At 43.2% G+C, this 14,237-nt stretch overlaps 1 protein-coding gene across 27 annotated transcripts in view; it reads right to left on the reverse strand.

The window, feature by feature from the left end:
• The window catches only part of LOC125945605 (uncharacterized), a 135,654-nt gene that overhangs the window by 70,301 nt on the left and 51,116 nt on the right, over positions 1-14,237 (reverse strand). For 14 of the 27 annotated variants that reach the window (XR_007467053.1, XR_007467046.1, XR_007467048.1 and 11 more), the window contains 9 exons: positions 12,462-12,586; positions 10,507-10,628; positions 10,086-10,151; positions 8,947-9,008; positions 8,681-8,742; positions 7,464-7,525; positions 5,861-5,946; positions 4,539-4,673; positions 25-169 (listed from right to left, as the gene is read on the reverse strand). Coding sequence is in view for 2 of the 27 variants with exons in the window: in XM_049667694.1 (XP_049523651.1) it covers positions 7,464-7,482 (19 nt within the window). In the remaining 25 variants the exon portion in view is untranslated. Of the gene's footprint in view, positions 1-24; positions 170-4,538; positions 4,674-5,860; positions 5,947-7,463; positions 7,526-8,680; positions 8,743-8,946; positions 9,009-10,085; positions 10,152-10,506; positions 10,635-12,461; positions 12,587-14,237 lie in introns of all 27 variants that reach the window. The other 13 variants (XR_007467066.1, XR_007467062.1, XR_007467061.1 and 10 more) reach the window with 6 other exon arrangements.

Here is a 14,237-nt window from a genome sequence, read left to right on the forward strand (position 1 = left end):
ATTATCATTGCAGTAGATACTAACCGTCAGTGTCCTAAAGGATACAGCGATGGGAATGACCACCGCTGACGAGTCGGTAACGGCGCTGCACGCGACTGACTGCCACAACAGGTGGACACCGGGCGCTTCCACTGACATACATGGCAACGAGGCAACGATGTGGATCCTTCTGTGCACAGGATTCAGGCAAGGGAAAAATTTGTCAGACAGCCAAGTGGAGCACGCAGCTATAAAGAAATTCGGACACCACGGTAAATCAAGAACACTACGGAAAAATGCAGCGCTATAGTTGCCTTGGTAAGCCGAAATTGTATCAGGCAGTTCAGCTAGCATCGGAAGAGCATTGTAAGAATTTCCGTAGAAGTCATCCTTCCCATATTTTTTTTCTAGCAATTTCGTCGTTCTGCGAAATAAACAGAAAAACACGATCCGATTATGAGGCGCGCCGTAGTGTGAGACTCCCGAATAATTCGGACCACCTGGGTTTCCTTAAAGCGCACATAACTCTAAGTACACGGTTTTTTTCGCATTTCGCCCCCTTCGAAATGCGGCCGCAGTGGCGGGGATTTGATCCCGCGACTAACACCGTAGCCCCTATGCACCCACGGCGTGTATGTGAAATATATTCTACATAAATTCATGATAAACAAATTATAGAAGCATAGCCTGCTTGAATTCTTCGGAGGAGTTGCCTGTAAAGCACGTATTACCACAAGTTTCATGAAAAAAAAATCAGGCAAGCCTACTACTGACACCAAGGCAATTAAAAAAAATTGAATAAGGGTATGCATACGGCGCTGTGTTTGACAGTGAAGAATGATGCTATCGAACATTTTCACTTCAGCGCTTTTTATTAAAAAATCCCATTATACCGTAACGTTATGCTTACGTCCCTCAACTGCGACTTGCCCGTATTTTTCCTTCCCCTCTTTCACCCTCCTCCCAACGCACCACACAAGAAACAATGTTCCAGGTTCTAATCATGAAATGTCCCTTCTCACGCCTAATGCAGAAGGGGCGTTTGTAATTTTAGGAAGGTGAATCAGCCATTCTTAGCAGTGAACAATGCTACACTTCTGCTGCGCGACATTTATTGACATACGAATATTAAGGTGCTGATAACTACCGGAAAGCTCCCAGCTGTGCTTGAAAAAGTATAAAACCAGGACTCTTCTCACTGTTTCCAAAGAGCCCACAATTCTCGGAAAAGTTCCCTCTGGAGAGCGAAAATCAGCCTATACCAGTGACTGTATACACATGGCTACACATCAGAAAAAACAAACTATTAGACGCTCCGAGGTAAGCTCCACAGCAGAATTTAATGCTTACTCACATGAGTAAATATTCAGCCACTATAGAAAGAAATGCTAATGGAGGAGGCCATTTGCACTTAATGTAAGGGTAGCGTACAAAAGATCAAGATGACAGTGCCAAAATTGCACGAAGGAAGCAGCTGAACAATGTGAAAGGTGAATCTAATGATATCAGTACCCCCCATAATTTTTTCAGGGAGCAACCATCTTGTTGCTCTGGAAATTCATGACAGGAGGATCGAGCACTTCTAGTGACCAAAAATCTATTGAACCTTGTCTCCCTAAAGGTTATATGTTCTCTACACTATAAGCTTTTGCATTAATTAATAGCTGCACTGTGTTTACGAATCATGCTTTCAGTACGCCAGCATAAAAATGCAATTATGATCGCATACTGCTCTTTCAGAGCTTAGTAATATTGTATCAAAATTATCCACAGAATTTTGTCAATAAACATGTGCAGTATCTCATTTCTTAGTGGGGATGTGGTATTGAAGTAAACATAATTGTCATACCGCATTGGTGAATTGTCATTGTCCCTAAAAAATGCACTTGACACACAGTAATGCAAATAAAAAGTCACGCGCAATGCGTGACTAATGCTTTTGAAAAAAAAAACTCAAGAGATGTAACAAGGCATCTCTCCTGCGCAGAGATGGATGACCAGCGAAGCTGTTTAGCACACGACACAGAGGTGACACTGAACTTTGAACAAAAGTACGAACATATTGTCCTATAAGTACGTATATTCGCGTATCACTTCTGTTATTAAATCGTCCCGTCACGTAGGACATACCCCCTTAAGCAATGGATCATACCCGCTTAAGGATCCCTTAAGGATCATACCCCCTTAAGGACATACCCCCTTAAGCAATGGATCATACCCCCGTAAACGTGGTCTCCCCTTACGACGACGAAATAAAACTGAAATTCTAAGCTGGAATGATCAGTGGCAACGGAGCCAGCTGTGGAAGACGACGACACGAACGCGGGAGCAGTGGCACGAGCACGATCGCGCTGTTGCGCCAAGGGACGCCATCAACCTTTCCCCTTGGTTGCCTTATCAGGTACACACTACGTCACGCACTACGTCATACATTCAGAGAGACACATCGTTTTAGACACAGGTGGCCTTTAAAGCGAGCTCCAACGCGAGCGGCGATATGCGTTAGCTTTTGTTTTTGGCTCTTTCTCAGTTTTAGGAGAGAGTTTTTTTTTTCTGCGCGGAGGCCATAAAATTCCGGATTCAAGCTATAGACAGCTTTGCTGTAATAAAATTATTACGTGTGACGTTATGAAGGCGCAAAGAAAGTAGAAGGCGGAAGAGGGGGAAATGACAAGGGCTCTTTATGAAAGCGACAAGCGAAGGGTTTTCAATCCATCCGACTGGTTGGATAAGCTGCATACATAGACTAGGACACGTAAGGTTACCCATCTGCTGGTAATGAAGATACGCCGATTAAGTCAAACTGTTGGGCACGCGACGGTGCATAAATTCCGACTCGTGTAGCAGTTCAAGGTGTCTATAACCAAGCAACAAAAGTATCTGCTTTGAAATAAAAGAGCCATATCTAGAGCAGGGCACATAAATAACACTGTTCTGCAAGTAAAACACTATCGAGACTCACCGTGAACACACACTCTGACAGTTCACTGGTGCAATGTCACATATACCAGCACAGAGTCGTCATTATTACCATAATCATCATCATCACAGTGTATTTACACATAATGCAGGACCAAGGCATCTCACAGCAATCTCAGTTACCCTTGGCTTGTGCCCGCTGACCCTACCTTACGCATGTTAATTTCCTAGCTTCACCGCACCCCCTAGTTCACTGCAGTCTCAGACTACGCTTCCTTTCTCTTTACACCTCATCTCTCACTGTAATACATCACCGGTTATCAAGCGGTGATGCATCCATGTGAAGTAGGGGATTTTTTTCCGCGCGGACGCCACAAAATTCTGGATCCAAGCCATAGACAGCTTTTCTGTAATAAAATTATTACGTGATTGAGGTTATAAAAGCGCAAAGAAAATAGGAGGGCAAAGAGTGGGAAATTACAAGGGCTATGGGCACGGTAGTCCATAGATGGTGCGATCATGCCGTTAGGATTTACCCCACATTTCAGACGCCTATTGTGCGCTCAGCAGAAAATGAACTGAAGGAGCGGAGCGAGAGATCGTTTGGGATAACAAAGAAAATAAGAGCTTAAGGACACGCAGGTGCAATTGACGATGCAATTAACTGACGCAGTGCAAGCTAATGAGAAACATCAAATGTCATGCTATATCTTAGCTTGACGTATGGTATTATGACATGAGACTTCATTCTCGCGCGGAATGCATGACTAACGCTTTTGAAAACAAAAATGGAAGAGATGTAACAAGGCATCTCTCCTGCGCAGAGGTGTTTCCAGTACATACGAAATTTGAAGTTGCACCACCAGTGGCAATCAAGACGTAATTTTTCCCTGAATAACTGCCCAGCTAAGTCGAACGAGCCAGAGTGCGAATGTGATTTTATGATTATCGCCATTGCAAGAGAGCAGTTCTTTTGCGAAAACACGAAGACCTAATTGTTATTTCCTTAGCAAGACATTAGTTACTGGCGTAGGAATGCATAATTAAATTGGCTAGCACGGAAACTTCACAGTGGTCTGTAGTTTCTTCTATCGTTTGTCAAGTCTTGTTGTGGTATAGTAATACAGGAATCGCTGAAATTCTTAAAATTTACCGATCACGATTACAATACATTTTAAGTTATTTGCAGTACCACGCAAAAAAAAAGAAATCGCAGCATAGTGACCACTTCCTGAAATTTGATGCGTATTCGGCAAACAAGGCATTGGCCAAGCGTCTTAACGCGCTCGCTTGCCCGCGAGAAGTAACTCGAAGGACCGCACAGCGGTGTTCAATTGGACACTAATGCTTTCGCATTCACAACTCGTAAGAAGTGATTAGGTGTCCTAAGCACTTCTTGGTTGAATAGTTAGATAAATATTAGGTATAGTTATATTCTGTTATATTAGTGAACATAAATTTAAACGACCATTTTGACCTACCTTTAGACCATTTTGACCTACCTTAGAGCGCTGGTCAGCGCTCTAGGGCAGAAAAATAGGACAGACAAATTTAGAAGTCTGTACTGGCCTAGACAATGCGCTTATGGGTCGTAGATCACGTTTACTCGTCGAATGTGGGAGACGTTTTCGTGAACTCACCCATCCGGCCTGAGCACGCACTGAGCAGCGCTGAGAAAAAGCCATTCTTGCCCGATGCAGGGAAGATACCATCGACGTATCACGCACAGATACAGAACAGCGTACAATCCCCGAGATGAACGGTTAGCAGCGGCCCTTGAGAAAAAAAAAATGAAAACGACACTTTAATGCAGTGGCGCACGGACGGACGGGGGGGGGGGGGGGGATTCTGGGGTTGTACCCCCCCCCCTGAGGGGACTAACCTCCCCCCCCCCCTTTTGTTTAAAACCCCTTTTCTTTCCTTACGCATTTTAGTACTACAACTAAGATGTAAGATGCGCAATCGTCTGCACACTCGCAAAAAGCGCATTTTTTTTACAATTTCCCGTGAAGAAATCGAAATTAGTGCTGTTTAGATGGTATTGGCAAACTGTCAACCAACGTTGCCATCACTAGGCAACGATGAGTTAAAATTCCGATAGAAGCCATTTCATTTATCTCAGACAACAATGCCTTATACCCAGCAATCTATTTTTAAAATATTCCTTCTTCGTCATTACTATCACTGAGTGTAAAAAGTTACTAACATCGTTGTGAAAAAAGGCTTAAGGGAAACGGCTTCCTCATTATTTTTTCTGTGGCAAATTTTTTTCTGCTTTCATGTCGTGTACCACCCTGCAATGATATCACACTGGTAGCGTAGTGTAAATAAAGTTTTCCGTAATAAATAAATAAAATAAATATATATAAATAAACATCATGTACATTTATTTACCCTGAATAACCAATCAAGGGCATTACATAACCGAGATACGAGAGAATAAACTGCAACAGCGCAAGTACAATTGTGAAAATAATCAAGACAAGCCAGACAGCGAAAGTAAAAAATAATTGAAAATAGCAAAGTGGCTGCAGAACTCAAGGTAGAACTGAAAGGTCGGTTCACGTGAAAGTGCAACGGTAATGCAGTGGAATAATCGTCGACAATGATATTAATCGAATGTTTTTTCTTAAAAAAGAAGGTTTCGTAAAACATCAAGTAAGAAACTTCACTGCTTCATACATCACTGCTTTCCTAATGGATTGTGCGTTGAATATTAGAAATTCTCATGTATTTTTTAACACAAGCTTTAGTTATTAGGCGAGCTTCTTAACACAGATGCAAACTGCTACGTAAGTTGCTACGATTGCAGACAATTTTTCCCTTCAAAACATTCACATATTTCTAAGTGCTCACGTTAGAGTACACTGTTGCCACGTAAGAACACTGTCTCGTTAGGACTAGAATGTACTCTGAAACTGACAGTGTCCGGTCACAATCGATGCTAAGGTTCGTTACATACCACTGCATACAGCAGGAACCAAGGGCCCACACGACTGCGACGCACGCGACCGATTGCCATAGCCGGAGTCTCCGTTAGGGGACAGCCTGCATAAAGACGTCGACGTTGGAGTATATACATAACGTTCAGAAGTGCTTCTTGCAACTAACTGGATTAGCAGAGTTAAATTCAGTGCTGACGACCTGCATGCATCGCCAGTATCCTTACCCAGCCGCCATGCAATTGATGGACATTGCATAAGTTCGCAAAAATAACTAGTTTCGAACGATCTTCATTTTGGTGCTAACGTTCAGCTGGGCCAAAGAGTCATCGTCATAAGGTTGTACACAAAAGTTGTTACATTACGCATCTAAAGGCTGTGCCATTAGGAGAAAGCCTGTTTCTAACACTTGTGCATCCCTCTACTTGTACACTGCTATTTGCCCCCACTTTCGTATACCACTAAGGCAAACATGTTCATTACAAAGCCAAAGCTAGGCAAACCCAACACATGTAGGGAGCCTTAGGAATACCAATGCAAGAACTACGCCCCACTTAACCCGCCACTGAAGAGTAGCATTTTTTATCAGAAACCACTTGAAAGCATGTTTTTTTTACTCTATTATGTTTGGTAAAATCTTAGGTTTTAACGCTACGTAGGGGACAATATTGTGACGTAGGTAAAAAATTATATATACAAAATATATACAGAGAAGTCACAGCCATCTTGGCTGTAAGATTGTCTTTCTTAACAGATCACGCATGTTTTGCTCGTAGGGAATCCTAGCTTCCGATTTCAGCTTCGCGATTCCCGAACCAGACCTGTGCCGTTCCTTGTTAGTAAAATATAACATTCGCCAGCATGACCGTATCGTCCCATCAGTTGTTTTTAATCGCACGCTACCGTTCTATGTGAAGAACACCACGTTTGTAAAGCTTTATGCACAGAGTACACATGGACCTTTCATACAGATACACATTCGCATACAGCAAACAAAGTCTCAATTCTTGCATCGTACACGGGAATCCATATTGTTTCTGCAATAGACACCATAAACATGTTCAGTCATGGCCAAGCAATGGACTGGCAGGGGCTCTTGCCAGTACTTGCTAGTGAATGAGGCATGAAGGTGTGTGTTAACGATCACTGACAATTATTTCGAGTATGCAATTCGCGTAATTGTCGTAACATCCTAACCTTAGAAAAAGGAAGGAGGTTGCGGTTTCATTTCTCATGAAGCCTTGTTCACTCTGAACAACGCTTCATGGACGGCGAAACGTCTACTCCCGAACTAAGAATGAACTACACCATCAGCAACGCGTCTAACAATAACGCTACTATTCCCTGTATATTCACGCGAATCGAAGACACTTAAACAACAGTGTTAAACAACTATTAGACTACTGACAGGCATTTGGCGATGAGGCAACGCATTACACGTACTTAAAGTACTTCGTCATAAAATGTCCTGCGCATTCGAATTCGCAGCTGCTGCTACAAATGTTGAGTTAGGTTGGTTTTTGTTTACTTAACCCAAGATTCTTTAATGTTTTCCTTTTACATTAAGAGTTCACTAAGTGCACATTGCATGAGTGAAGAAGGAAGTATGAACCCCACACTCACACAAAGCATTTTGGCGCATCCTCTACGCTCCTGAGGCCATGCACACGTTGTTTGCACGTCGCCTGCGCAAAATGAGAGAAACAGTGAGGGCGCTGGATACTTCTCTGCCTGTCTACATGACAAAGCACAAACCAGCGCCACCTTGACAAAGAAAATAAAATAAGAACGTTTATCTCCATCGCAGTATGCCTTAAATGTTACGCATCTGCTAGTCGTTCCGTCACTAATCATAGTTCACGAGGTACTATTTGACGAGTAATACCAACGAGACGTCACCAGATCGACAATATACGATGAGCAAAAAAAGTGTTTTCAGGTTTCGAAGCAAACCACCATAGTGACCAATGGTGCCGTTAACTCTATGTACGCAATTGCCTTGGTGTACTCATGCACTAGGTAACCCTGCAGAAAACATGAAACTTCCACATCAATCACCATTTGTGCATTCCATGCTGCACATATACCCACCATACTTTTTAGTTGCCCATATACAGTGATTCAAGCTCATGCTCATACAGGTACATGCTCATTTGTCAAGTGTTACATTGAACGACGCGAATTCAAAATCCATGTTTATTCCCACCGTTACAATGCGAAATAATGGCACGCTAAATCGTGACAAGGCTACTGTGTAATTTGCGTTGCAATCCCGGAAGCCGGGTAAGTGTGAACTTATTTTCTAGGTGAAACAGTAAAGACCTTTATGCGCGAATATATTTAGCATGATGTGCGATGTCATTAGAGCCCCCTTACTTCCCACGACCTCTCGCACACGCCGAGCCTTTTGTCGGGTTCGTCAACCCGAGGCGAGCACGTGGCTGGCACAACGGTCTCGCGAACCTCGTTTCCTCCTCATCTCATCACGTCCAAGACAGTGTCGTCGACACACTGTAAGGCTTCCGAACTAAACTATCGCACACATGCGAGGACACATGAAAGTATTACTGCTCTCTATTACCCTGATATCAATTTCACGTTTTTTTGCATGCAAGTAGCACTACAGAGCGCTGTTCAACATCTGGCACTACAGATTATGGGCAGCAAATCAAAAATACGTCACCGACAGCCAGCTGGTGTTTTCCCTCCCGGTAAATGGCGTATTGATAACGAAGTGGAGGCCAATCCGCGCGGTTGCATTTTTTTTCCTTTTACATTAGAAGTTCACTACTAAGTGCACATCACATGAGTGAAGAAGGAAGTATGAACCCCACACTCACAGAAAGCATTTTGGCGCATCCTCTATGCTCCTGAGGCCATGCACACGTTGTTTGCACATCGCCTGCGCGAAATACGAGAAACAGTGAGAGCGCTGTCTTACGCTTCCTTTTCCTAACAATATATCAAATATAAGGCTACAGATATTACCTATGGAGCTACATACTAAGATCAAAATTAAACAGTTTTCGCGATTAACCCTTATATTCACGCATATACGAGCTACATCGCATGAGCGAAGAGGTAAGTATAGGTACCCCAAACTCACTGAAAGCATTTTGGCGCATCCTCTACGCTCCTGCTGTCATACACACGTCACTTGCACGTCGGCTGCACGAAATACAAGAGCCCGTGAGAACACTTGATGAACACATGAATACATGAATACAAGAGCCCGTGAGAACACTTGATGAACACATGAAAAGCATTAACGAACGCCATCTTCACAATTATCTTTGTCGCTAGATATCTTGACAACCAAAGCTTCCGTGAAGCTAGTCAAATGCTTGCATCAAATTTGTATAAAGATCCAAGTATGAAAACTATTGCGGCAGTTTTGCAGTGCACATCACATACCTATAACGCGCCCACAGCGAGAGTGACTGCAGCGTCACAGCGACGAAGACAGCGCTCACTCTCACTGGCTGCACCTTACCACTGCAAGATCTCAAAATCGCAACTGCTGCCACATTCTCGGGTAACAACCAGCCCAGCTTCACGAACTAATTGCTGGCTAAAATAGCAATCTGACAAAATCGCCTGACACAAAAGTGACACAAATTCATTGTAGAAAAGAAATCATGAATTTCAGAAAATGTGCAAATGGGCATGTTCTACATAAACAAGGAGCTTATGTGGCGCTTAATATTTAACTTGGAAACAGAATCCAAAATAATGGGCCTACAGCAGTGCACGCGTTCATACTCCTTGATAGATGAGGCTTAATCTTCTATTCTGGTACCCTCTGTTTCAGTGTTTGCAATTTGCTCAGTGTGTTTACTAGATTGACATTTACAGATGACAAACTGCTGTCTTTATGTCGCTTTCCTTCTCGTTAATGTTCCAATAATCCAATAATTCCCTCTTACATGTGCTCCGAGCCACTGATTCAATTCTTTTGATGGAAAGACATAACACGACAGGTTGTGTCTTAATTGTGAACACTCACTAGAACATGCCTCGGAATAAAATTATGCAACTTAAACGCGCTTATAGATTATTTCAATTTATGGCTAAAGAGAGCACCACCCAGCCGACAAGAACTTCCACTGATACCTAAATAACTCCACCAGCCCCAAAAACGTAGAGAGTGCAGCCATCTAATCTGCACTGAGTATTTTTCATTACTGCACTGTTATTTGGGATCTTTACAATGGAACAAAGAAATGACTACTTGGTATACCTTACCTACGAAGTTCACGATGTAGAATACGATGCCGAAACTCCCGACATCCACAACAGCACGGCATATTTCTGAAAGAACGAGGTATATTGCTGTGACTGCACGCTGAGTATAACCACAATTTCAAGTACAATCACGCAAATCACCTAGGAGTATTTAGCATTTGTGTTCAGGGGTGCTTTCAAAAAATTGTGTTGCGGTTTGCTCAGAAAGAAGCAATGTTGCGTTTGATAGTTAATTTTTAAAGGCTGGTTTGAAGCAACCAATTTTTCAGCATGTTACCATCTCCAACGTTTAGTCAAAATGTCTCTATGGTCGTGAGAACACAACTGCTATAGTGAGAGCGAAATACGTGTCTCGTTCGTGACTTTCTTTAACATCAAAGAACCCGTGCACACGCAGAGAACGCTCATGCACAGTTCTCACCAACGGCATTGGCCTCAGCAGTGACGAATGCCACGAGCTCCTTTGCTCAAAGTCGACTCGCTTTCATGGGAGCATCCAGGTCCACTCGCCTTCCTTGGAGATGGATGCCACAGTAGGCCGCCCTGCGACTAGAAGGTGTACATGAACGTAAAAACATTAAATCGCACTAGAGCTCACTTCACCTTGGTTCCAGCTGCGAGTCGAAACATTCTGCAAATATTTTTCGCTTATAAACAGAAGTGAAACTATTCCACAGAACATTGCAATATATATCAGAAACATCGCTATATGTTTATCACACACGCCATTTCACATATGTTGGGATCTTATGGCGAACGCCCTTTCATTTAAGTAAAAGCAATATATTTATAAACATTCTTTAGGAGCTGCCACAAATGAAAAGAGATTAAGAGTATCAGCGCTGAAGTACACCACTACCATGATCAGGCAATTTTATGGTTTGAGCTTCGTACTAACAGGACAAGTAGGCAAATGGAATGTCGGATATTCGTGGTGCCTACCTCACCCATGAACTAAGAGCAATTTATAGCTGCTGATTACAAACTCAGAGCCGTTGACTGCTTAGCGACCAAAAAGTCCAGCTTAAAAAAAATGTCAGGAAAGACATTTTCAGCTCAAACAGCTGAAACAGCTCTGCTGTGTAGGGGCTCTTGACACTGACGTCGTGAGCGTCACACTGGTGCCTAATGTCTTTACTTGCATCTCTAACGCTTGGGCCTTTATGATCGCGTAAGGCAGCAATTGCATCAAAATGTTCAGCCCTGTGTTAAAAAGAGCTAAGTGTGATGCTATTACTAATATTTGCCTAAAGAAAAGCTCGTAAAACATACGCAGACGCAAAAATAAATTCCTTTCAAGCTGATATTGACACGGAAAAACGGAAAAGACCTTAGAGATTTGTACAACAGGTATCCGTCTATCCCAGGGGTCTCAAAAGCTCAGCCCGCGGGCATTGCTGCTGAGCCATGCTGAGTGCAGGGCTCAGCAGGGACCGACGGCTGAAAGGTTAGCTAGTTTGAAACAATAAATGATGTGCCCTCACTTGACGGTGAAACGAACCTTACTGAGACCTCAAATCTTGCGAGCAGCGATAGAGCATTTCTAGATGCAAAAAAGTGCTTAACATTGTATTTCTAACTTTTATTTCCCGCGGAGTATTTTTTATAATTTCTGGTTAGCGTCTGTTGAACAGTGGCGCCACCTTCGTGCACGCACATGAAGTCGTGACTTTCGCCCAGACATTTTGTGTGTGGTTTTACGTGCCAAAACCACGATCTGATTATGAGGCACGCCGTAGTGGGAGACTCGGGAAATTTGGACCACATGGGCTTCTTTAACGTGCACCTAAATCTAAGTACACAGGTGTTTTTGAAGAATCGTATAGTCCTTAAGCATTATCTAGAACCGGTCGCTTTTTGAATACTTTGTGTGAATTGGCTGTAGTTCCTTCTGCTACCAACAATCGTTTCTCACAAACAGGCACCTGCCTGAAGCAGTTAGGGACATCATGGTCCTTGTAGTTTTAGCGAGCTACTTTGCGTGGAACCACAAAAAAAGTGCAAGTACAGTACCAAAAACAGAAAATGTTTTTCGAGGGTGGCGTTTTTTCAGATTATTTTCATCCCAGGCATTGTTCTTACCATAAAAACCAGAAAGCGTCAAATCTACACAACACAGGCAATGCAGCCCCGTGTAGTGCAAAACGAAAATATAAAAAAATTAAACGGTGCCAGCACATCCTGTCAAGTCATAGGCGATTGTGTAGCAGTGACAAACATGTCTATTTTAAACTCGTAAATTTCTATCAATACTACTGCGTTTGCCTCAACGTCACTGGTCTCAGGAGCTTAACTTGGGGCTGCACTTTAAGCATTCTGCGACATTTTCCCCGGCAAATAGAACGTGGCCCCTTCCGTCAAGCACACACTTCTTACCAATTCTGCTGGCCAGTGCCGTTAAGACCCAAACTGCAAGGTGCTTTGCTCCACACCGACTCGGTTTCTTCAATTCTGGTCCGACCACATTCAATCCGCGGAGGTTGATGCCACAGTATCCCGCGCTGCAATGAAAGGAAAGTTAAAAAAAAAACACCGGTCGCCGAATTTAGAAAACGTACAGAACGAGTGAAAGTTAAGCAAAGTTGGTAAAGATTCGTGGTAATGAAAGGCAGGTGCGAAAAGACGATCTTAATTATGGCTAAAATTGCACGATAGGCGTGTTTAAATAAAATATTGAAGATATTACATAATGGCATACATGACAAAATTAAGCATAAAACTTTTTTTTTTCATTGTTCTATACGTTTCCGTGCTTTCGCGCCGACATCTCAGTGTGTCAGGAATCGCGAAGCCTTATTTGGCAAGTGCCTCTCTCACGGACAGCCGCCTTCGTAAATGTATCAAGTACAATAGAAAGTTATCGCTGCTGGATATGTCTGCAATTTCCACAATTTGTTTCCTACCAGCGCTCGTATTCATAAATGCATATTATCTTGAACCCCATACTTGACTTTATATAAATGACGGGTGGCGTGAACGTGCCTAGGGCGCTCATTGTGTTTCCTTCGGCGCGTTCACAACAGGCAGTCATTTACATCAAGCCAAGCATGGCCTTGAAGTTAAGATGCTCTTCTGAATACGGGGGTCAGTGATTCATACCTGACGCCCTGGTCATACGGTAGCTTAGGGCTTCTAGATAAGCTGTGCTGCTCGACCATGCTGTCAGATTTCCCATCCGCAGCTGTACAGAATTATATCTACTCAGAATTCTACTCAGCCGAGCTCACTTAGACTCTCGGTTCGGTCCGAGTCTTAGTTACATTTTCAGCTCAAACAACTCTGCTGTGTAGGGGCTCTTGAGATTGACATCGTGAGGGTCACGCTGGTGCCTAATTTCCTTACTTGCATCTCTAACGCTTGGGTCTTCATGATCGTGTAAGGAGCAATTGCATCAAAATGTTCAGCCCTGTGTTAAAAAGAGCTAAGTGTGATGCTATTACTAATACTTGCCTAAAGAAAAGCTCGTAAACCATACGCACACGCAAAAATAAATTCCTTTCAAGCTGATATTGACAAGGAAAAACGGAAAAGAGCTTGTCAGTAGACTCACGAGTCTACTGACCATCAGTCAGTACCCTCATGAGTCAGTACCCTGTCTTACCCTAAGCTATACCGGTACCGGCTTCCACAACTGCTCATGCACAGTATATACCGGGCTTCGATAAAATATACCGAGGACGTTCACGCTGTATACCGTATTTGCATAAATACATGCCACTGCCCAAGCTGCCCGCTTCTATCCTAATTCGCCCGTGTTACTTCCTCCCCGTCACTACAAAGTGACGTGAGATTACGCTGAGGACAAAGTGTAAAGGCTGTTTTGTCGCATCTAAAATCGGCTGTTTCGGCGCCTCTGTGCTGAGAGGGACAGCATCAAGGCAGGAAAGTTTGTCGATTTACATGGAACAGATGGTGCCTCACGACTCTGCTGTGTGTAGGGCAGATGACACGCTTAACGCTGTGTCATCTTCGGTTAGATGGAAATCGAGACGCTTTAGCGCATTGGTACTGCCCTCATAAGCCTGGCAGCGTCAAAAAACATTTAACCTTGGCCAGCTTTTTCATCACGATTCTTCCTTAGCATTGCGTTAATTCAGACTCGATTTCAACACACAACCATTGAGGATTTGCTAAGATGAGGAGCAAAGAGGT

This window comes from Dermacentor silvarum, chromosome 5 (assembly GCF_013339745.2).
Source record: "Dermacentor silvarum isolate Dsil-2018 chromosome 5, BIME_Dsil_1.4, whole genome shotgun sequence".
Lineage (NCBI taxonomy): Eukaryota > Metazoa > Arthropoda > Arachnida > Ixodida > Ixodidae > Dermacentor > Dermacentor silvarum.